A 23,129-nucleotide genomic window follows, 5' to 3' on the forward strand; every position below is an offset into this window, starting at 1 on the left:
TAGAGCAAGCTGTGATTTTTTGCTATATACCCATCCCGACAAACCCGGTATTTCGAACATCAAAAAAGTTTTGGTTTAAAATCGCGGGTGTGTGAATTCTTTGTGTTTTGTATTCATAGGATAATAAAAGTCATGTGTTTTAGGGTTTTATATTGCCCTCAAAGGCAGAACAGTAGCCTAGCCTTTCGTGATGTGAAAAACAACGGTCTATCAATGGCCGGAAAGAGTTGGAACCGGTGGGGAACATTGTTGAAGACCGACTATAGAGGATGATGAATATGACTTCTGTAGTTTGTTTTGTGTGAGTTGCAGCATTATTTGAATAAAGGGTACTAATGGGGTCGGATTAATTGCCTCTTTCTCTTGAGCCCACTCTAGAACCGAGAAGTGAACAGCTGGTCTGAGTTTCTCATTAGAGTATGTACATTAGGGTGTCCAAAAATTGCACTATGTATGGAAATCTAGGAGCTCACGCTCCAAATGATAAACTATTCATATGCTAATACATATTGTACTAAGATAAAGCTGCATGAATTTAAGTGAACTAGTGATTAAGATAATCTATGAAGCAAAAACGGACGACAAATAAATAAATAAACTTCAAACTTTTCATGTTAACTTCCTAAGAATAAAAACCAATTTGGATCAATCGACAGTATTAAGCTGACCGATGATCCAAATTTAAAGCAAACATGCAGATCAGCAAAGCTAATCACACCCCAGCGATCACTACAGCAATGATTGCAGTGTATCGTGTCGGATAAAAGTGCCTCCATCGAAATACTACCGATGGCTCGTGCCACACTCAACACATGAACTTGGCGATCGCAATTGATCGTGATTGAACAGCTTGCATCGAAGACCTCTCGAAGCAGAAATACATACCAACTACCGAAAAACCACTCTCTGTATCGCTCAATGATGAGCAAATCACCCAGCAAAAAGGCACCCAAATTTACCTGTGATTACGTACAATGTTTTCACACTCAGACCAGCACGAGAAGAGCAGCTCGGTGGTAGCTTTTTGATTCAGCGTTTTTGGCCGAACTATCATTATCTAAAAGCGTAAATGTGTACCAACTCACTCAAGGTTCGAGACTTACATCGATTGCTGCCCGACGATGGCTGGAGGACGCGGGGGTTAGTCATTTTTTTTATCTTCGGCTTTAAATGCTCATACTTCGCCTGTGCCAGCGAGGTAATTGTTTTCTCGTTTGATGCTGCTGAAAAATGGTAGTCCGTCGGTCGGTCGATCGTGGCTTGCGCCTGCCATACGCAAATCAGTGATCGATGAATTTGATCAACGCTGATCGCACGCCTAAGATGAAAGCTATCGAAAATGCGTATACCAACCAACCAACCAAACCGAGATTTGGAACGACCGAGTAGCTGTAATTATACTGCGTGGATTGTTTTGCTTACGGCTTGGGCTTTCGAAAATTTTACCTGAATAAATCCAACCGCTTTTGTTCGTTTAAACCAACCCAAAAACGGATTGTTTTATTATTTTTTTTTTTTTTGCTCATCTCTGAACGTTCTTTCAATAGAACCCAACTTTGCGGACAAATCGCCTCAAGCTTAAATACGCCACAAAGTGAACGACTAAAATCTCCCCTGCCATCACCAGATAGTTAAAGTAAACCGTATCGAGCGTCGTGCCGTAGCCATAATCCAGCAGCACAGCTTCACCATCCGGCAGGCAGGTAGTGTTCCGTCCCTCGTCACAGGTGATATTCTGCACGTCATGCCAGTAGTAGATGGAAACTCCCTCGGATGCGAAGAAGAAAAACGACAGGTACTTGCTGATGGGAAACGCTCGCACATTCAAATACAGACCGCCCAACAGGTTGTACAGCAGGAAGATCAGATTGGCGTACTCGATCGACATTTCCAGCGAGCCGGTGATGCACGTGAACAGGTATCCTGGAAGGAGGATGGATTTTTATGGATAAGGACGAGTTTAGCACTTTTTTCAACTTTCATGTACCTGATATAGGTACATATACTAATCTAGTGAAAAACTACCGATGATCGTCAACTTAAAGGCTGTTCGCGATGAAATCCGGACACCCATGAATCGGAATTCCAAGAATGAGCACAATATTTGTTAGTGATGGTAATTTTTATTTCACTTATTAGTACATCAACATTAAAAATGAATCGATTTTATAGTCATCAATGAGAATCCAAGCTGAATTTGCGAATTTTTGACTTCACATCAGCCATCAATGTTTGGGCCGACCTTTTTGCTACTTTATTTGCTGATTTATTCCACACTTTTCGAAAATCTTCTATATTTTAAGCTTGTTGTTTAGATTTGGACAGTTCATGTTTTATCAGAGCCCAATATTTTTCCATGGGACGCAGCACTAGGCAGTTGGGAAGATTGGCCTCTTGCGGTACATAATGTACGTTATATTAATCATACCAAAATAAAACATCTTTAGCGTAATGGCATGATGCCAAATCTGGCCAAAACAGCGGCGACGAATCGTGAGACTTTAGAAATGGCAATAGTCACTGTTCCGGTTGTAACAAAACTTTTTTCCACCACAGCTGCAAATGGCCTGCCATACTAAGTATTTATTGGAAACTTCGACTTCTTCTTCGCACAGAAATATTCGGCAACTCCATTTCTTTTCATGGCAGTGTAAAAACTCAAACCTGGTAGCTGCTTAAAATCTTCTACGACATACGTTTCGTCATCCATTCCCAACTAACAATTTTAGCTGCAATCCAGCTTATACAGTTAAAAATTGCCTTATGCAACTATGTTTTGCCTTCATCTGGTCTGCAGCTAAAATTGTTTGCTGGGTTACTACGCAATCAAATTTTGTTAAATATTCACGATACAATTGACGGGCTCGTGATGTATCCGTTGTTTGTTGCTTGTCGTTGCGATTAGGCACAGTTTTTGCTTTGTAAGACTTCAATCCCTGTCTATGCTTTGATGCATGAACGAATGTGGATGACGTTCCGATTTTTCGAACGACGGTACGAACAGATAGGTTTGGACTTATTTCAAATATAAGCTATACCTTCACATCAATTTTGTAGTTCCTCAAACCAGATTTACCTTCAGATTTTAGCTAAATTGTGATAGTACAGCGAGTGTAAAGCGACTTCAGAACATCATGAACAGTACTCATTGGGTATCCAAGTTTCTTTGCAAGCTGCCCGATTGATAAGTCTGGATTTTTATTTCGACTGAACACAATCGCAATCGTATACAGAAAAAAAAATCCGAATTTTAACTATCGCGTAAAATCTCCCTTCGTTTAATTTTGAGCTATACTTGGCATAATCAGCAAAATTATTTACAAGCTTGCATACAATATTGGTAATTTATGCGATACTGTCCTTAAATTAACACGAAATATCGCGAAAATTTATGCCAAATCTAGCGTTAATTTTATGTGCGCTATATCTCGCAGAAATTTACATGAATTTTATTATTATTATTATTTAGCTTTATTTAGGAGGCTTTCAGCCTTAGGCTGGTTCGCCTCCAATACCTGAATTTTTCGAACGGTGTAGCAACTAACATACGGATAGAAAAAAAACAGACATATGTCCACCAGAGAATATGTACATTACATTGGTATTGATAATGTTTCTCGGGTCATACTAGTAAATGTGTGTCTGGATATTTTTTTTTATAATTACTTTATTTGTACAGGCTCAATCGAATAAACTTTACAGAGCCGAGTTATCCTTTGCGTTATACATGATTACTGTCTTAAATTTAAAGTTAAAGGAACTGGACCGAGTACTCGCGGTTGTCTCGAGGTTAGTGGAGATTTACAATTTTTTGGATGGGAAAAGGGAAGAAGGAGGTTTGAAATGTGGTTTTCGATACAACTATTTAATAAATCCTAAAGCATGAACTTATTTCTATTCATCTTGAACACAAACATTGAAAATAAAAACCCCCACCACGTACAAAATACAAACTAAACACAAGGTTAATCAAACTTACAATCTAAGGTTAATATCCTTAAAGTAAATATATATGAGTTTCATAAACTCCAGATCGCGTCTAGCCAAAATATCCCGAACTGGAACATTAGGTTGTCTACCTCGAGCCCGAAGGGAATCATAAAAATGTGATCTGACTCCACGATACTCCGCACAAGACCAAAGGATGTGATCAGCGTCCTGGTAACCTTGTCCACATTCACAGAGATTGCTGTCTCCCAACCCAACACGGAACAAGTGAGCGTTTAGACAATAGTGATTGGACATGAGACGAGACATCACGCGTATGAAGTCTCGACTCAAGTCCAACCCTTTGAACCATGCAAACTTCGACACCTTAGGGATAATTGAAAGTAGCCATCGTCCCAAGCTCCCTTCACTCCATTGATGTTGCCAGCTAACGAGCGACTGCTGACGATAAATAGAGAAAAATTCACTATAGGCGATTTGTCGATCATAAATGTCGCCTTCCATAGCGCCCACCTTCGCAAGTGAATCCGCCTTCTCATTACCCAAAATTGAGCAATGCGAAGGGAACCACGCGAAGGTGATGATGAAAGCGCGCACGGATAAAGCACTAAGCAGCTCTCGTATTTTCAAGAGAAAATACGAGAAGTGCTTTACCGGCCTAATGGAACGGATAGCCTCGACAGAACTGAGACTATCCGTAAAAATAAAGTAGTGGTGTGGAAGAAGTGAAGCAATAGTTTCCAAAGTGTAGTGAATTGCAGCCAGTTCAGCCACATACACAGAACAAGGAGCTTCAAGTTTTCGAGAGGGGCTATGAAATTCATTAAATACACCAAAACCAGCGGACTCCTCTATTAGAGATCCATCTGTGAAAAACGTTCTTGCAGAATCAACATGGCCAAACTTTGCAGAGTATAATGACGGAGCAATCATAGGACGATGATGCCCTGGAATTCCGCGGATTTCCTGCGTTATAGATAAATCAAAATTCACTGAATTCGCCGAAATCGGAGAAGACTACACGATTGGGAATATTTCTTAAAGGGCTGCCATCCTGTGTTAAATATGGGTAGTACAAAGTCATAAAACATGTTTGAGGATTTAGCTCCAGAAGCTTCTCAAAGTTTTCGATCACCAGTGGGTTCATTACTTCGCAACGGGTGAGGAGCCTCAGAGATAACTCTGAAAAACGGACGGATAGTGGCAACATTCCCGCCAGCACTTCGAGACTCATAGTATGAGTCGAGTGCATGCATCCTAACGCGATACGAAGACAACGATACTGGATCCGTTCCAGTTTGATGATGTGCGTTTTAGCTGCCGACTGGAAGCAAACACTACCATATTCTAGAACCGATAAAATCGTTGTCCGGTACAACGTCAGAAGATCTTGTGGATGGGCTCCCCACCACGTTCCGGTAATTGATCGAAGGAAATTGATCCTTAGTTGACATTTTCGTCTCAGATACTCAATGTGGGATCTCCAGGTGCATTTGGAATCGAACCAGACCCCGAGATATTTAAAAGACATGGAATGAGTGATCGGTTTACCCAAAAGTTGAAGCTTCGGTTGTGCTGGGCTATGCTTCCTAGAAAAAAACGACCAACTCAGTTTTCTCCGTGGAGAATTCGATACCTAGCTGAATAGCCCAAGTAGACAAATTGTCCAAGGTATCCTGTAAGGGTCCTTGCAGGTCAACCTCTTTTGGCCCTGTGATAGACACTACGCCGTCATCTGCAAGTTGTCTCAACGTGCAATTGTCACTAAGACAATTGTCAATTTCTCTAACGTAGAAATTGTACAAAAGGGGGCTTAAACATGAGCCTTGGGGGAGACCCATGTAGCTAAATCGAAAAGCTGTAGAGTTTCCATGAGAAAAGCTCATATGTTTTTCTGACAGCAAATTGTACAAAAAATTATTAATTAATGGAGACAATCCACAAACGTGGAATTTCTCTGAAAGAACTTCAACGGATACTGAATCAAAAGCCCCCTTGATATCCAAGAACACAGAAGCCATTTGCTCTTTCTTAGCAAAAGCCAACTGAATTTCCGAGGAAAGCAACGCGAGACAGTCGTTCGTTCCCTTACCCAAATTGAGTATCTGAAAGAAGGTGGTTCGTCTCAACCCATTTGTCGAGGCGAAAAAGGATCATTTTCTCCATCAATTTTCGAATACACGACAGCATCGCGATGGGCCGATACGAATTGTGATCCGACGCGGGTTTATCAGGCTTTTTAATGGCTATCAACCTCACTCGTCTCCAATCGTCGGCAACAATATTGAGCTCCAAGAACTGATTGTACAAGTTCAAAATGCGCCCCTTAGCGACGTATGGGAGGTTTTTCAGCAAGTTTAACTTGATTCTATCAGATCCCGGGGCAGAATTGCCACACGAAAGGAGAGCGAGTGAAAGTTCCACCATTGAAAAAGGCTGACTGATTTCGTCTACCGAATTCGCGGTTTCGCGAGGAATCAACTGCGACGGCACGGAATCTGGACACACTTTTCGCGCGAATTTAAGAATCCATTGATCCGAGCATTCCTCGCTTTCGTTGTTAGTAGACCGGTTACGCATTCTTCGCGCCGTACTCCAAAGCGTATTCATAGACGTTTCGCGCGACAATCCGTCTACAAACTGCCGCCAGTAACCCCGTTTTTGGCCTTGATGAGGCTCTTGAGTTCGCGTTCAAGAGATGTGTATGCGTCGAAATGCTCGCGTGTTCCGCGTTTCCGAAAAAGTTTAAACGCGTCGGACTTTTTACGGTAAACCTCCGTGCATTGTTGATCCCACCAGAGCGATGGTGTTTTCTTACGAATAGACGATCGCGGCACCGGTCGTGTTTGAGCTTGAAGTGCGCTGTCGACGATGAGATTAGAGAGGAAATTATATTCCTCCAACGGCGGAAGCTCTTCCACTGACGATACTGTATCGTCTATCGCGGATTGGAACTTAGTCCAATCGATGTTACGGGTTAGATCATACGCGACGTTAACGGATTCTGACGAGTTGAACCCACTGGCAATCGAAATTTTGATCGGCAAATGATCACTACCGTGCGGATCCTGGATTACATGCCAAGTGCAATCCAACGATAGTGAATTGGAGCAAAAGGTGAGGTCTAATCTGCTACCATTCGAGGATGGACCAGCCAAACGTGTTACTTCTCCATTGTTAAGGATTGTCATGTTGAAGTTGTCGCAGAGATCATAAATCAAAGTAGAACGGTTATCATCGTACAGTTCCCCCCAGCCTGTACCGTGGGAGTTAAAATCTCCCATGATCAACCATGGAGCGGGAAGTACCGCACATATGTCGAAAAGTTGTTTGCGATTAACAGAGACTCTAGGAGCAATATATACAGAAGCAATACAAAGGCTCTTACCTTTAATGGTAGCCTGACATGCGACAACTTCAATACCGGGGAATTCGGGAAGATTCACTCTATAGAAGGAATGGCACTTTTTGATCCCCAAAAGTACCCCTCCTCCACGTGAATCCTCACGATCCAATCGAATAATGTTAAAATCGTAAAAAGGGAGATCAATTTCTGAAGAGAGCCATGTTTCACAGAGGGCAAATGCATCGCAATTATTGTTATGGACTAAATACTTGAACGAATCTAATTTCGGAATAAGACTTCGACAACTCCACTGTAGAACAGTGATCAAATCCCCGACCTCGTTTGGAAAATTATCCATTGAAGGAGATGATAGCTGCAAGGAGGGGCCATTTTGAAGTCAATTGCTTCAAGAAGGATTTCACAGTCGGAAGCAATGTGAGGACAATGCTTTTCAGAGGATCAGAAATGTTGAGGTATTTGAGAATACCGTCCACAATGTCATCAAATGAGAACAGCCCAGATGAAGAAGGGGTTTCTGTTCTTAAAATTGGGGCATCAGGGGTTTTGGATGTCCCCGGAAGAGGTGGAAAATCCTGAGTATAGTCAGTTCAGCGGAATCGTGTCTGGATATGATCGCGAACAGACTTTAGTGTTGTTCATGCACTTCTACAGTTGCTTTTTTTTTTAAATTTTATTTAAGAGATTTTTAGCCGAAGGCTAGTTTATCTCTATTCTACAGTTGCTAAAGGAGCTCTATATGTGTATGTATCATTTTAGCATTTTCGTATTTCCTGCGGCAACACCTATAAATTTTTCACGTCAACAATTTTGCCGAGCTCAATGTGTGGAGTGTCTGTCAGAAGCAGAAAAAATTCAGCTGCCAAGTTCACTGGTTCTCGCGGATTTTTTTTTGTCTTAAGCGAACCCCACACGTATCAATATAATGATGCGAAGGGGAATTATTGACATTGATATTGATGATGTGAATACAGAAATATTGTCAATACCGATGTATTGACGTCAATATTGAATGTATTGACAATACGATTATTGTCAATAAAAACAATATTTACAAATATACGGACCGATCAGCTTGATCATCAAATCCCCGTCTGGTGCATAAACTCCCCACACTGAGTAACTTTCTCCTCGGTTTGTTCCAGGCATTGTTTTCCCCAGGCAATGGCTGTTCATATTCATATGAGAATGACTCATTGAACCTGAATGTTTTGCGCACTGAACAGTTTATGGCTCATTTCGGTAATTCCTGAGAATCGAGAAATACTTTTATAATTTTACCACCTCACCCCATATATTATTTTCAGATTCCTTCCAGAAAGGTATACCGACATCCCTCACTTCGCTAAAGGGTGATACGGTCACAATTTGGTCAAGGGAAAACGCGTGTAAATCGGTGAAATCGTTTATTTAAAAAATCAAATTAAATTTCTTTTTCAAGTTCAATTAGTATAAAATTCAGGAAAAATATTCAGTTAGGCTTCCGCTTTTCCAAATCCGAATTGCCGGGCCTTACGCTTGACCCCTGCCATCAGATTTTGTACAGCCACCTTGTCCACCTTCTTCGCCGCAGAAAGCCAGTTTGCCTTGAACTGCTGCTCGCCCTTAGCAGTTTTTTTGGTCTTCTTTAGGTTCCGCTTGACAATAGCCCAGTATTTCTCAATTGGGCGGAGCTCTGGCGTGTTGGGAGGGTTCTTGTCCTTGGGAACCACCTGCACGTTGTTGGCGGCGTACCACTCCATGGCCTTTTTACCGTAATGGCAAGATGCCAAATCCGGCCAAAACAGTACGGAACAACCGTGTTTCTTCAGGAAAAGCAGCAGACGTTTATTCAAACACTCTTTCACGTAAATTTCTTGGTTGACAGTCCCGGAAGCTATGAAAATGCTGCTTTTCAAGCCACAGGTACAGATGGCTTGCCAAACCAGATATTTCTTTGCGAACTTTGACAGTTTCATGTGCTTGAAAACATCTGCTACCTTTCCCCTTCCTTTTGCCGTATAAAACTCCTGTCCCGGAAGCTGCTTGTAGTCGGCTTTGACGTAGGTTTCGCCGTCCATTACCACGCAGTCAAACTTCGTCAGCATCGTCGTGTACAGCCTCCGGGATCGCGCTTTGGCCGTCGTATTTTGTTTATCATCTCGATTTGGAGTCACTACCTTCTTGTAAGTCGATAGTCCGGCTCGTTTTTTGGCTCGATGCACGGTTGTAGACGATACACCCAGCTTATTTGCGGCATCTCGGAGAGAGAGGTTAGGGTTTCGCTTGAAACTACCGGCAACTCTCTTTGTCGTCTCAGCGGCTTCCGGTTTTCGATTTCCCCCCAATCCAGACTTCCTGGCTGTCGACAAACGTTCCCCAAACACTTTAATTACATTTGTAACGGTTGATTTGGCAACTTTTAGCGATTTTGCCAACTTTGCATGCGAGTAGCTCGGATTTTCGCGATGCGCGAGCAAAATTTTGATACGCTGCTCTTCTTGCTTGGACGGCATTTTGACAACTGAAGAGTGAATTCCAAAATCAAAATAGGAGCAACATTCTACACACACACACCTTCAAAATGAGGGGTGTTCAGGTTTTTTAAATGCAAAATTGAAAGAAATACGTCAAGTTGATATTGACCAAATTTTGACCGTATCACCCTTTATACAGGTTCTTCCGACTTATCGCGCCAGTTTTTTCAAACTCCCCCTGAATAATATGCTGTCCCTAGAACATTCTACCGATTTCCACCGGAAATTAGTATGCCCCCAACCTCCCCTTTGCAGTTTCTTTCGATTGTACCGAAAACCCTCAGGTGTCCACTGGAAGCAGCCTCTGACTTTCTTCAATTACCTTACTAGGTTTGTTCCAGCGTCTCCACCCAAGTAACAATTTTGGTTTTATGAGGGTTCTGTAGATCATGATTTGGACTTGTAGAATGCTATAAAACCTCGATAAAACCTGCAATGTTACATGGGCAGGAAGGTTTATCCGTCTTCCCCAGGAAGTTATTACTGGAACTTCTACCGGAAGTATCTATCGAATTCTCCCAGATGATTCTTTAGTATTCCTCTGGAAGTTTCTCTATTTTCGGCTTCTATTGGAAGGATTTTCCGAGCATCTTCTAGCTTCCACTGGAAGAGGCTATTCCTGGAATTTTCTTCCGATTTCCGAAACCTTTCTGGCTTCCTCTGGTTGTGTTATCCGAGTTTTCCTGAAAGTTTCTTTAAATTTTCACAAGAAGTTTCCTTAGTACTTCGGATGTTTTCCAGATTTTTCTTGGAACTTTCTTCAGACTTACTCCAAAAAAGCTTATTTTTCTATTACTGGAGTTTTTTTTCGGATTCCTTCAGAAGTTAATTCAAACATTCCTTCATACGGAATCTGATCCAGGTTCTCGGAAGAAATTTTGAGCTAATGTTCCTGGCTGAATATTCCATGAAGTGCAACATAACAAGCCCAAGTGAATATTACAATTCCACCGTTTCAGCTGGCTACTGGGGTCAGAAAGCAACTGTCCAGTCACGTCTTTCATGCGCATCTTTGGATTCGTTGCTCCAATCAGACGTCGTGATATATCGCAGAGGAGGTGGATATCGTCGGTTATTGCGGCATTCTCTCCCTAGTCGGTCAGGTAGTCCACTCACACTCGCTTGTCCCGTCTGCAATTGCGGTTTACTTCCTTCTCTAGAGCCGACTACCGTTGACAGGCAAAACATAAACTTTAATATTACACCCAAGAGGATGCATTTCATCATGTCGAAAATCTCATGTAATTTTTATGGCCACAAGCAGCGCAATGAAGTTTATGCACTGTATTAATGATAATTTTGTTCTTTTTGGCAAGTAAACTTACACCATATTTTTAACACGATGAATGTGGATTGATGTGATATCAAAATTATATTTTGTGTGTACCCTTCGGAGTGTTGAAAAACTCTCCAAAGTGCCCCTTTGTCAGACAAAATTGAATTCCTTAGCAACAAAATTAAGCAATGACACTGATAATGACCATGCATCAGAACCCTTGTCTTAACCACTTCAAACTAGAGAACAACGAATAGAAGATTAGGAATGACATGAAGACAAACTAACTCATTTTTTCCTTCAAGATCATCCTCGGTAGACAAAGCCGAGCCTTGTCACTATCAACAAGGCATAATAAGTAACAAAAAACTAAGATGTGTTCCTTTGATTATTGAAAAAAAAAATTCCCCTAATTTGAAGTAGTCAAGACTAGGAATCGGTGGTAGATCTTACATCTCGTAATGTACCACAAAAAGGTGATCTACCCACGTTACGGGGCAGATAGGACCGTTAGTTTATAATTACTTCTGGAGCACCAGGGTCAGATCCTGGATGGTGGCTACTGTCCTCAGATTTATGTTTTGTTTGCATTATAATATTTAACTCGGTTGAAAATGCATAATTTTACGTACCACGCGATATAGTAGCTTCGAATATATCATTCCAATTCATAATCCAGAATTTACAGTATGATTCATTTGCCTCCAATATGACTATGGCCTAAAGAACTGGGTTTCAGGATCACAGGAACCGATGTCAATGTGGCCATGTGTCACAGGATTCGTCTCACACTGTTTTCATCAGACATATTTACGTGATTGGAACCACCACATGATATGGTTTTCATGAATATGATTATACCTTACCGTATTGTATTGCGGAATCTATGAAATGGAATTCCGGAATCCCGGAGCCGATACCAATGTGACCATATGCCAAATGAATCATCACAAATAATATTTATTGACCTTATCTTATCATGCTAACATGATTTGATACGCAACATGATTATTATACCGCGAATGTTACTGTGGGATATAAAACCGAGTTCCACGGATTTCCTGGAACAGATGCCAATGTGCCCATATGTCATCAGATACACTACAACCTGATTTCATTGATCATAACTTGTCGCTTTGGCATAATATGATATCATAACCTCAATGTATTCCAACAAACCGTTCGCCGGAATTCACAGATCCGCGTTCCGGAACCGATTCTAAACTGGCCAAAATCATCTCAAATCATCTTCATTCACTTGATTCTACCTATTTGACATGATTTGACATGATTTGACATGCCGCAAGATACTTTTGCCTGAGATATTACAATGTCCTACAGAACCGATTTCCGGGACTCCCGGAACCGATAATATCGTAGTTATATGTTATGGAAATATCTACCGTATGCGTGATAATGTTTGCACCACCATACAAATAAGGTTCCCGTTTCACCTGTACATACAATGCCTTGGTTTTCTTTGCAAGCACATAACCTATAGCTCATACCGTAGTAGGCTGTGTATAAAAGAAAATGATTTACTTAGTTTGACAGTTGCACCATGACGAAGTGGCAGCGTATTCGTCCCACGCGCAAATGTCGCAAAAAGACATTTCAATCGCCGTGGGAGTGTCCCGGTGGACCGTCAAAAGGGTTTTAGACTGAGAAAAGAAAGGACAACTATCTGCGAAGGTGGCCACAGGTCGTCCGAGGTCAGCTCAGGTTCCGAGGGTTATCGCTGCTATCAAAAGGAAGATTCGGGTGAATTGTGAGTTCAATAAGGAAAATGGCAAAGGAACACGAGATCAGGGACTTTACGGCACGGAAGATCGTAAAGGAAGATTGTGGAGTGAAGTCGAGGGCACCGAAAAAAAACTCACATGATTACCAACCGCATCCGGGAGCTACGAGTCGAACGATGTTTACCGTCGATCCTGTATCAAATTCAAGAACCGACCGGTATATTAGTTCTCTTCCGGTAAAAGACGTGGCCAACGAGCACAAGAACGTGTATCTGACCAAGCATCCTGCTAGCGTTATGGTGTTTAGATTGGTGGCTTCCGATAGCAAAAAAAAAATGGACCCGGTGTTCATTCCAGAAGGCGACAAGGTCAAAACGGAGGTCTACATCGGGATTTTAAGTAAGTATGTTCTTCCGTGGATCAAAGAACAGTACGGGTCGAAGCCAAATGTTGTATTTCAACAAGATGGGGCTCCGTGACACACCTCGAACCGCACTCAGTAGTGGTTGCAGGAACATCTTCCGTAATGGGCGAAGGATATGTGGCCGCCATCCAGCCTCGATCTTAATCCGCTGGATTACTCAATATGGCGCATCATGAAGGCCAAGGCCTGTTCCAAACGCCACCCGAGTACAGCAAGCCTCAAACGAACATTGACCCGTACCTGGAGCGAAATGGATCCAGACTACATTATTAGAACCTGCCATGCATTCCGGAAGCGTGTGGAGGCCGTAATTGCAGCAAGAGACTCTGAGAAACATCCCCCTTTGAATAAATAAAAAAAAACTCGAAAACGAAAATTTTGAGATTTTTTTAAATTTTGACATTGCTAAATGGTGCAAACATTATCAAGCATACGGTACATTCAGTCTTACTAATCATATTTCATCTATCTGATATCATTTGCTGCACCAGACAACCGATTCGCATGAAAATTTAAAACATTTGGTCAAACTGGTTAAAAAAGTACAAAAAACACAGACATATTTACATCTACCAAGAACCAGGAGGGTTCTAAGGGGGTGGTACCTACGACAAAAGTTAGTTCAACTATTCCCCTTGAATAAAAATCAAAATTTATGAAAATCGGATAAGGCATTACTGAGAACGATTTTGTTGAAAAAAAATCGTTCGTCCTGGTACTTTACGGGTTAAAATAGTAAATACCGATAAAAACCGATTTTTAAAACCTTTGATGCCGATAAGCTTGAAAACACTCTGGCAGCGCTGACAAAGCCTTAAATTTGCTTTATTTCAGCATTACTTGTGCTAATAAGCCTGTAAACAGCATTGATATTGCTAAGAAGCCTTTATCCAGCACTGCTAATGCAAAATGCCCTAAATCAGGATAGTAGCATAGAAGTAAAAGATCTACACAACTACTGTATAATAAAATTAGTGCCCTGGAAAACATGAAGTGGATAACATTCACCAATCGTGTACTTAAATAAGCCAATTTCCAAACCGATTATTATCATACTAGCTGACCCAGCAAACTGCGCTCTGTCTCATTGTTGACTATCCTTGTGCCTTGTTGATAGTCATCTGAAGGCGTTTGAATTCGAATGGCAAGTCAAAGGGAACACGCGCTACTATTCAAATGTTGCCCTGGAGTGGTACGAAGCCAACAGCCAAACGGGGGCGACCCCGGCGTAGTGGTTAGCATCCATACCTCTCACGCCAAAGTCACGAGTTCTAATCTCAACCCCGGACAAGTCACGAATGACCCAAGAGCGTTAAAGTGACTATAATTTAAAAAAAAAAAAAGCCAACAGCCAATGCCAATGTTTTCCCCCCAAATTTAATTTCACAACAGTCCGCTTTGCAATTTACTAAACAATGAATATTACGATCAAATGTCAAATGTCCTTTGTTTTGTTTCTTAAAGTTACACACGGCTACTAAGATCATTTCATCGACCGTAACCAACAACTCTATTTCCGTTATCCTCTATTTTCTACACGTTTTTTTTATAAGATAGTGAGTTGTGGTGAAAGCCTAGTATACAGTTCAAAGCGAAGTGAAATTTGAAGTAAGTGAAAAACCATGAAAATTCGCAAGCGAAAAAGATTGTGAAAAAATGGTTGTGGAACATATTCCAATGTCCTCTTTTCGCAGTTCACAGTTCACGTGAAACTGAATCGATCAGTTCACACCTCCGGTGAAGAGAAATAATCTGACAGATACGCTCTTCGTCAACTTTTCGCTTATTTGCTGTTTTTTCACGAGCAGCTGCATGCTCGAAAAAATTAAACGTAAGCGAGAAAGATGCAATCCAAAAAATTCGATTTCACTGGAGTCACTTCACATTACAGTTCAAGTGAAGTGACATTTTTGTCAACTACATTTTTTACGCTGGTGAAAAATCGAGAATTTTACGTAGGAATTTCACTTCACTTCGATCTCCATACAGCCTTAATTTATAAACCCGTCGGGATCCAAGACGAATAAAGCCATAAAAGAATCATTCATGCAATCGTCAATCCGCTACCATACTAGCACTAGCAAGGCCCGTTATTTCGCCTTTTTAGCACTTTATATCAACCATATATTAGCAAATAGTGCATCATTAGCATCAAATGCGGATATAGATCAGAATTAGATCTACGTTCCAATGGTTATCGGTTACGTCGGACATAAAATGAAAATAATATTTGCATCGTCCTTACTAGTATAAATTTTGAATCCCTTATTCATCTGATATTCAATTTTGCATTTTCTTCAGTTTTTGCAATGTCATCTGCTTAGTTGCCAGTTTGTAGCAGACAGCAATTGTTTGCTTGTAAATTTTTATGGGTGTGTGTAGTGTGAAAAATCCACGTTCATTACAATGTGCGAGATCTTTGGTGTGGGCGATAGTCAAAAATCAAAGCTCATGAGCATCTTTGTAACCGGTACACCTGCTCAAACTGGAGCATTCACTTTACGGAGAGAAGGCTTAATCTAACGATAATGATGTAATGATGAGTGCACCCAACACATACCATAAGCAACGGCCAGCAGACTAGCCACCGTGCAAACCGCAGCCATCCCGACGTACGTCGCGAACCCGGCGGAAAACTTCACGCACCCGTAGATGATCCCGATGAACAGGTACGACTCGAAGATCGCCTTCGGCACCGTCAACAGTGCCTTATGTGCATAATACGCCGACAATCGGTACATCCGTTCGCCCACCTCCCGTCGCAGCAGGGGCAGCTCCTGGGGAAACACGTAGAACACCGCATAGCTAATGGTGTACAGCAGCTCGCAGACTATGAGGAACAGAGCTCCCCGAATGTCTTGGATGGCCGTCTGACTGCTAGGCGTAACGTGAAAGTAAAGCGCCGAGATGGTAATGCTAGTGATCTAGATAGGCACATTAAGACCGCCACGGGTCCAAATTGATCGATTTTAGAAAAGATGCGATTGATGCAAATGGAAAGGAAGAAAATATCATCATTTGAATGGGATCAAACCGCTCAGATTGCTCTTCGGACAACTTACCAAAAACAAAAGCGTCACAATGACGTGCTGCCGAATGTTTCGGACGCTGTCGATGATTCCGCGGTGCAGCAGCAGGTGAAGCTGCGACGGCCAGCACGCGTGGTGATTATCTCTGGGAAAAAATGGTGGCAAAGACGCGTACGTGATATGAAAATGAACGTTAAAACTTTTAATAGCGAAAATGGTTCCCCTACCGACAAAGCTTATCAATCACATCACTTTGGTGGTACGGTCCCATCAGGCACTTTTTGCCAATGTTTTTCATGTGGCACTTGCGCACCATCTCGTGCCTCGTTTTGTACTCCACTTCTTGCTCTGTTTGCCGAAAATGATGATGATCGTTTTCCACATGATCGTTTTGGCTGTAATCGCAGACCAATTTGAAGTAGTGATCGGCGGGATTGCAATTAATCGGCAGCGGGAAATTTATGCTGAAAGTGGAAATGCGGAGAGGATCATTAGCCGGCTTTTAGGGTCATCATACTAAAATTTGCGAGGAGAAAATGCCCGTTCGGAAGACGGATAAAATGAAATTCATGTTTCACCAATTGAAGCGCTTGAGCGAGTACCGATAATTGTACATACAGAATTCCTGTAAACTGCAAACAATGGTGCTTCCGGAAGAACTTGAACAACGAAACTTATAAAACCTGTCATAAAACATCGAGATAAGAAAAAGGTTACACTCTTGGAAACTAAACAGGAAACTGACGCAGCCTCTTAAGCGAAGTTCTGATCGATTATCTCAAATGCAATCAAATCGACTTCAACGGATTGTGAATGAGGCTTATTCTGCGCGGCGCGTGAGGTGAGAAAAGTCATCTCGGATGAACTCTCACCGTATTCTTAAGGTACGGCCAGTGGGAAGTACAATTCAAGCTGAACGTTGCATTAGGTCCTAAGTAACATTGATCGATTCTCTTCGTCGACTTTCTTTTTCGTGAATAAGTTGAGCACATAACCGTTTCTTGTTGTGTTTCGTATTAGATGCTAAATATGCTTACGTGGCCGTGGGGATACAAAGGAAAAGGCGGCGAAGAGAATCTGACAATGTTACTAAGAACCTAATGCAACGTTCTGCTTGAATTATTTGAGTACAGGGCTGGTAGTGCTGATGTAATATAAATGAATGACTTTAGTTACTAAAATTACGGAAATAGTGACCAAATACTGGCTTGTAAATACTTAATAAGTAACCATTTATATGGTTACTTAGAAATTCAAATACGGTTTGATATTGAAATATACTTTTAATGTCATGGAACTTAAAATCAAATTTCATAAATTCCTCAAATTTAATCGAATCTCACAACGGAATGTCCTGTGAAGAGGATTTGAAGTAATTTGAATCATTTATAAAAAATACCGCCATCTGTTGAGTACACTGTGGTGGGTAGTACGTTGAACAGATGGTGGATAGACTGATGCAAATTTTGACATTTTCGCTCCACAGTGCTCAAACGGTTCCAAATCGGGTCCTGATTAATCTCCCAAAATTTGAACTCATTTGAAAAGAAACTGACTTCGCACAAACCATTTGAAGTTTATATGGAAATTACTATGGGAAAAACAAATGTTTTGTTCATATCCATCTAACAATTTACCATATAGTTCTGCTTTAAAAAATGATAACTGAGCTCGTAGAAAATTTTCTCAGCTACAACTTAGTCCTGAACCACTTTTCAATATAATGTTAGCATCAAAAGTTATCAATAATTCAAGCCACTAATGTCTTACGATTATGCTCAATCAACTGTTAAGCAGGCAACATTGGTGTTTCTAGCGCTTGGAATAGAGCACAAAAATCATGGCTACTATGTCACACTGCAAGATACAGTGTTGCTCACAAAACAGCTGCTCGATCATGCCATAAGATTATCCATCTCTTAAACAATTAATAACTATTTTATTTGACGTTTGGCTCAACAACTACATTCTGCTAAGTTGAAGCTGAGAAAATTTTCCATAAGTATTGCTTTTGAATTTTTGAACAGTGCCATATGGAAAAAGGTAAGAAGACAATGAACAAAAAGTTTGGATTTCCCATAGTAATTTCCATATAAACTTCAAATGGTTTGTGCCAAGTCAGTTTCTTTTCAAATGAGTTCAAATTTTGAGAGACTAATCAGGACCCGATTTGGAACCGTTTGCGCACTGTGGAGCGAAAATGTCAAAATTTGCATCAGTCTAATGGTGGTAAATGTTTCGGGAAACTACTTGCCGGATCGGATCAAATACGGTTTTCGGACTAGCACTGAAACATGTTATCGATTTGCTGGTCACTTATCAACTTACTGTATTTCACCTATCGGTTACACTTCGACAGTGAGCTTGCATAAGGGCGCATACGCGATGATCGATTCTCTTCATCGATTTTCTCTTTGCACTTGTACAGCTAAGCGAAACAATTTTCTAGAATTTGTTCAATGCAGAGTTGTAACAGCACACTTAAAAATAACTATTTTTACACGAGACGTAATCCATCTTTCACGTAAATTATGGAACGTAAACAAACATGTCATGTAAAATTAAGTGTTCCCAAACCGAAACATACGCAACTCGACGAAAAGTACGGTTGATTGAATTTATTTTCTCGTTTCTTTCAACTGATTTTTGTGTCATTTGGGCCGCTTGCATGTGTCGGTCTCAGGGCACCGAAATTTACATGACTTTTTGGTAGCGTGAGGCTTCTTCAGAAGAACTAGTTGACCTGGTTGTAGATCGGTTTGTTGCTTCCTCCACTTCGTCCGTTGTTGAAGCTGGCTCACATAGTCACGTGACCATCGAGTCCAAAGGTCCTGCAGCGTTTTCTTCATATCCTGTAGGCGACTGAGCCGTCCAGGATTGATGTGGCTCAGATCTGGGTCCGGGAATACGACGAGTGGTTCCCCGACCAGGAAATGTCCTGGCGTCAGAGCCGCCAGATCATCGGGAGAATCAGTGAGCGGCGACAGGGGGCGGGAGTTGAGCACTGCTTCAACTTGCGTGACGACGGTGTGGAACTGATCCACCGAGAATGCTTTCAGTCCCATGATGCGACGGAAATGGTATTTGAATGATTTGATTCCCGCCTCCCAAATGCCACCGAAGTGTGGCGAGCGGGCGGGGATAAACTGAAACTTGATCCCGTTGTCCAAGCAATGGTTTCGCCATTCGTCGCCCTTGAACTGCTGCAGGAACTTTTTACGCGACGCGATGTGCTCACGATCCGCCTCGACGAAAGCGGTCGCATATCCGCAATGTTGCTCCACTATACGTCCCCAACGCGCAACGATACGCTACACGGCGTTGATACAGGACGCGGCGGATAAATCGGCGACGATTTCGATGTGCACGGCCTTCACCACCAGACAGACGAAAAGCGAAACGTACATTTTTACCGACGCGCCTCTCTCATTCAGCAGACGAACGAGAAACGGCCCACAGTAATCCATTCCCGAATAGAAGAACGATCGTGCTGGTGTAGTGCGTACTTCTGGTAACGGTGCCATGATTTGAGTTGACAGCTTAGGATGACTCCGAAAGCAAGTGACGCATTGACGAGCTACTGCACGAGCTAGATCACGACCCCGGAGTGGCCAGAATCGTTGACGTACCGTAGCAAGCAGAAGTGAAGGTCCACCGTGCAATGTTTTAAGGTGTATTGCTCGCACGACCATTAAGCTCAGTTTGTGGTCGGACGGTAGCAAGTTCGGAAATCTGGTGTCGAATGGTGCCTTCGAGTAGCGTAAGCGACCATCGATTCGTAGCAACCCGAATTCGTCCATTTTTTTTTTCCTTTATTTAACGTCGGTCTCTGTTCCGCACTCTAGTGCCAATCACCGACGGACATCGATTGCCATCCATTGACGGCAATCGAATGTGCAGGAAGGCAGCTTCCACACCTGCGTAGGATATCGCACCCATTCATCAACACACATGGGCCGGGATCAACGGCTGTACTTCCCTTCCGAAGGAAGACGTGACCAGAGATTTTTATGCCTCAGAAAAATCCCACCGACCTCGACTGGGATTGAACCCAGACCCATTGGGGTGTGAGAAAGCAGTCACGCTTACCACTACACCACCGGAGCCGGCTCGAATTCGTCCATGAAAAGGTTCATTTTTCTAAGAGGGGACTTTGGTCCAAGATTCGGTGGCGTCGGGGAATTCTTCTGGAGAGTGTACCTCTTGACCTCCGCCGAGAAGGAGGAACGTTGAGCGAGACGAGCTAAAACTTTCAGCGCATGATCACATTCATCAGGCGACAGTGATCCAGTTGAGCGCTGCTCCTTTGGCAGCTTGCAGTTGTGGTAAAACCTGTAGCAGTAGGTAATACCTTTAAGCAGTTTGGCGAGCTCTGAATATCGGTCGAAGAGCTATTGATCTACTGTGCTGATATGTAATGTGACGGCACGACGAGCCTCCTCGTTGACGAATTGATCATCTGGCGTCGGAAATACTGATTCTGGCCATTGCTCCTTCGGGTATCGCAGGAATGTGGGACCATGCCACCATCGATCGTCTTTCACAATCTGACTTGCCAGGGTACCTCGCGAAATCCGGTCGGCTGGGTTTAAATCCGTGGAAACATGTCTCCACTCGAATGCTTTTGAAAGTCGTTGAACCTCAGCCACCCGATTGGAAATGAAAACTGTGTAGAACGATTGTGCTGTCGGTCCACATTGTCACTGGCGCTGTGAATTCGGTAGTTCTATGTAAAGTGTCCACAAGCTGACTTCCAAGTAGCGCAGCACAAAGTTCCAGCCGTGGAATGGATTGTCCACGCAGTGGTGCAACACGAGATTTCGAGGTAAGAATGTGACTATGGAGCTCTCCCGTTTCGTCTGACGAAACGACGTAGACACAGCACCCGTAACCTTTCGTGGAAGCGTCACAAAAGCAGTGAAGATAATATTGACGAGAAGTGTTTGCAAGAATCCTTCTCGGAACTTGTAGGATCGATAGCTGCTGGATGTCAGTTCGATAAGTCATCCACCATTCTTGCATCTGTATCCCATGGCAAGTGTTCCGCCCAGAGAGTTTGCACAAACATTTTGGCACACAGTACGACAGGCTCGAGCAGACCGATGCACAGTGGTTCCTGGCTGGCCAAAACCTCAAACATTAAAGTTGATATTTTTTTAATTCAATATTTTTTTTATCATTTTTACATGTTAAGAGTATCTTAAATTGAATGATTTGTGCAGTTCTGTTGATAACATATTTTTTATGGTTGTTATAGTGTAGCGATATCACAAATTTTTGAAAAAAAATCGTATTGTTTCTTGTTACTGTTTTGCTCAAATATAGCAAAAAATAATGTGTTTATCAACTTGATTGCTTCAGAAGAAATGTTCTTCGGCTTATTTCACATCAAATGGATGGTAAAACAGAGTGTCTGCGCTGTTTTAAGTGACAGTTTCTAATAAAAAATTTGCAAAAATATACTTTTTTCACATTTAGACTAAGCAAAACATATGACGGACACATCCGCCCACTATCTTTTAGTAATCAAAAGATAGCTAGAAAAATTAGCTTTCAGATAGGTTTTTATGTGTTTTGCGATTTTTTGCGAAAAGTGTTGAAATTAGGAATAACAAGTTAAGTGTTCTTTGGAAAATATCCGTTTCTAAGTTATATAATCTGCGGTGTATACTGTAGCAAGCTTCACAATGCCTTTTTCTAAGCACGTCAACACGCACACACATACACACACGCACCATATATCTATCTCTTATGGTTCATGAGTTATATTTTTTTAACAAGCTGGTTAGGGTGGCCCCTAGACAATCGGCATTCTTTAAATATATTTTTATACGTTCATTTCTCGTGAAATTGTTATGCTAGACACTTCAAGAACTTTTTATGACGCATATTTTTGTTAAGTTGATATCTGTTTTATTTGAAAAGTTATGGCTAGTTTTTGCTGAAAAATATTACTTCTTTTAAATTAAATTAAATGCTTTAAACAGAAAAAGCTCTTGCTGTTTATTTTTACCAAAAATAAAGAAAAAACGATGTTTCCAATAAAAAGATGAACTAGCCATATAGCTAAAAATCTCTATAATAAAGAAAAAAAAAGATGTTTCTAATGAAATTAAATGTTTGAAAATTGGTTTGCTCCATTTTGAGATATTGCCAATTGAAAAGAGCCATTTTTTCGAAGAAAATAGCCTTTAACTTTCTAATCAAAAAAGATAGTAACCTAGTTTCTTGAGCAAAAATATGCGTCATCAAAAGTTCTAAATGTAATCAGGACAATGTTTTTACGAAAAATTAACGCATGAAAATATATTCAAAGAAAACCGATTTTAGTAGCCACCCTAACCTGTTTGTTTAAAAAAAAATCATAACTCATGAACCATAAGAGATAAAAACAATATGTCTTCAACAAAGTTGCTTTGAATTGATTGTTTTACAACTGTTTAGAACACTGCTTTGGTCTATCTCAAACAATAAAAAAGTTTGTATACTCAATTCACCAATTTTATGGACCACCCTAATTTTACGAACATAAAAAGATTGAACAAAAAATATGAAGCAACTTTCCTTAAGAAACCATATTCTTAAAACTGACGGTTAGGGCGCAAACATTTTTGTCTTCCTAAATACGGCTTTGGGACCATTGTGCATTGGTTTTCGTTCTACTATACTCCTTTTTGTGATGTCTTGATTGTCAAGTTTTCTTCGTACAGCTAAAAAACATCTATTTCAACTGTTTTTTGCCTATTTACAGCAATTTTGAGGTTTTGGCCAACTTTTGTTCTAAGGGGAACCACTGTGCGATGGTGTCGAGCAAGCGGGACATCTCGGAC

The 23,129-nt window shown here is 41.4% G+C and overlaps 1 protein-coding gene across 1 annotated transcript in view; it reads right to left on the reverse strand.

The window, feature by feature from the left end:
* Positions 1–1,502: 1,502 nt before the first annotated feature.
* The window catches only part of bw (brown), a 30,728-nt gene continuing 9,101 nt past the window's right edge, over positions 1,503–23,129 (reverse strand). Inside the window, exons 5-8 of the mRNA XM_065230155.1 lie at positions 16,527–16,763; positions 16,333–16,444; positions 15,831–16,194; positions 1,503–1,923 (exon numbers count right to left, since the gene is read on the reverse strand). Coding sequence (XP_065086227.1) covers positions 1,541–1,923; positions 15,831–16,194; positions 16,333–16,444; positions 16,527–16,763 — 1,096 coding nt within the window. The 3' untranslated portion in view covers positions 1,503–1,540. The remainder of the gene's footprint in view (positions 1,924–15,830; positions 16,195–16,332; positions 16,445–16,526; positions 16,764–23,129) is intronic.

This window comes from Ochlerotatus camptorhynchus, unplaced genomic scaffold, assembly GCF_037179485.1.
Source record: "Ochlerotatus camptorhynchus isolate MF236.1 unplaced genomic scaffold, CSIRO-AGI_Acam_v1.1 ptg000328l, whole genome shotgun sequence".
Classification (NCBI taxonomy): Eukaryota; Metazoa; Arthropoda; class Insecta; order Diptera; family Culicidae; genus Ochlerotatus; species Ochlerotatus camptorhynchus.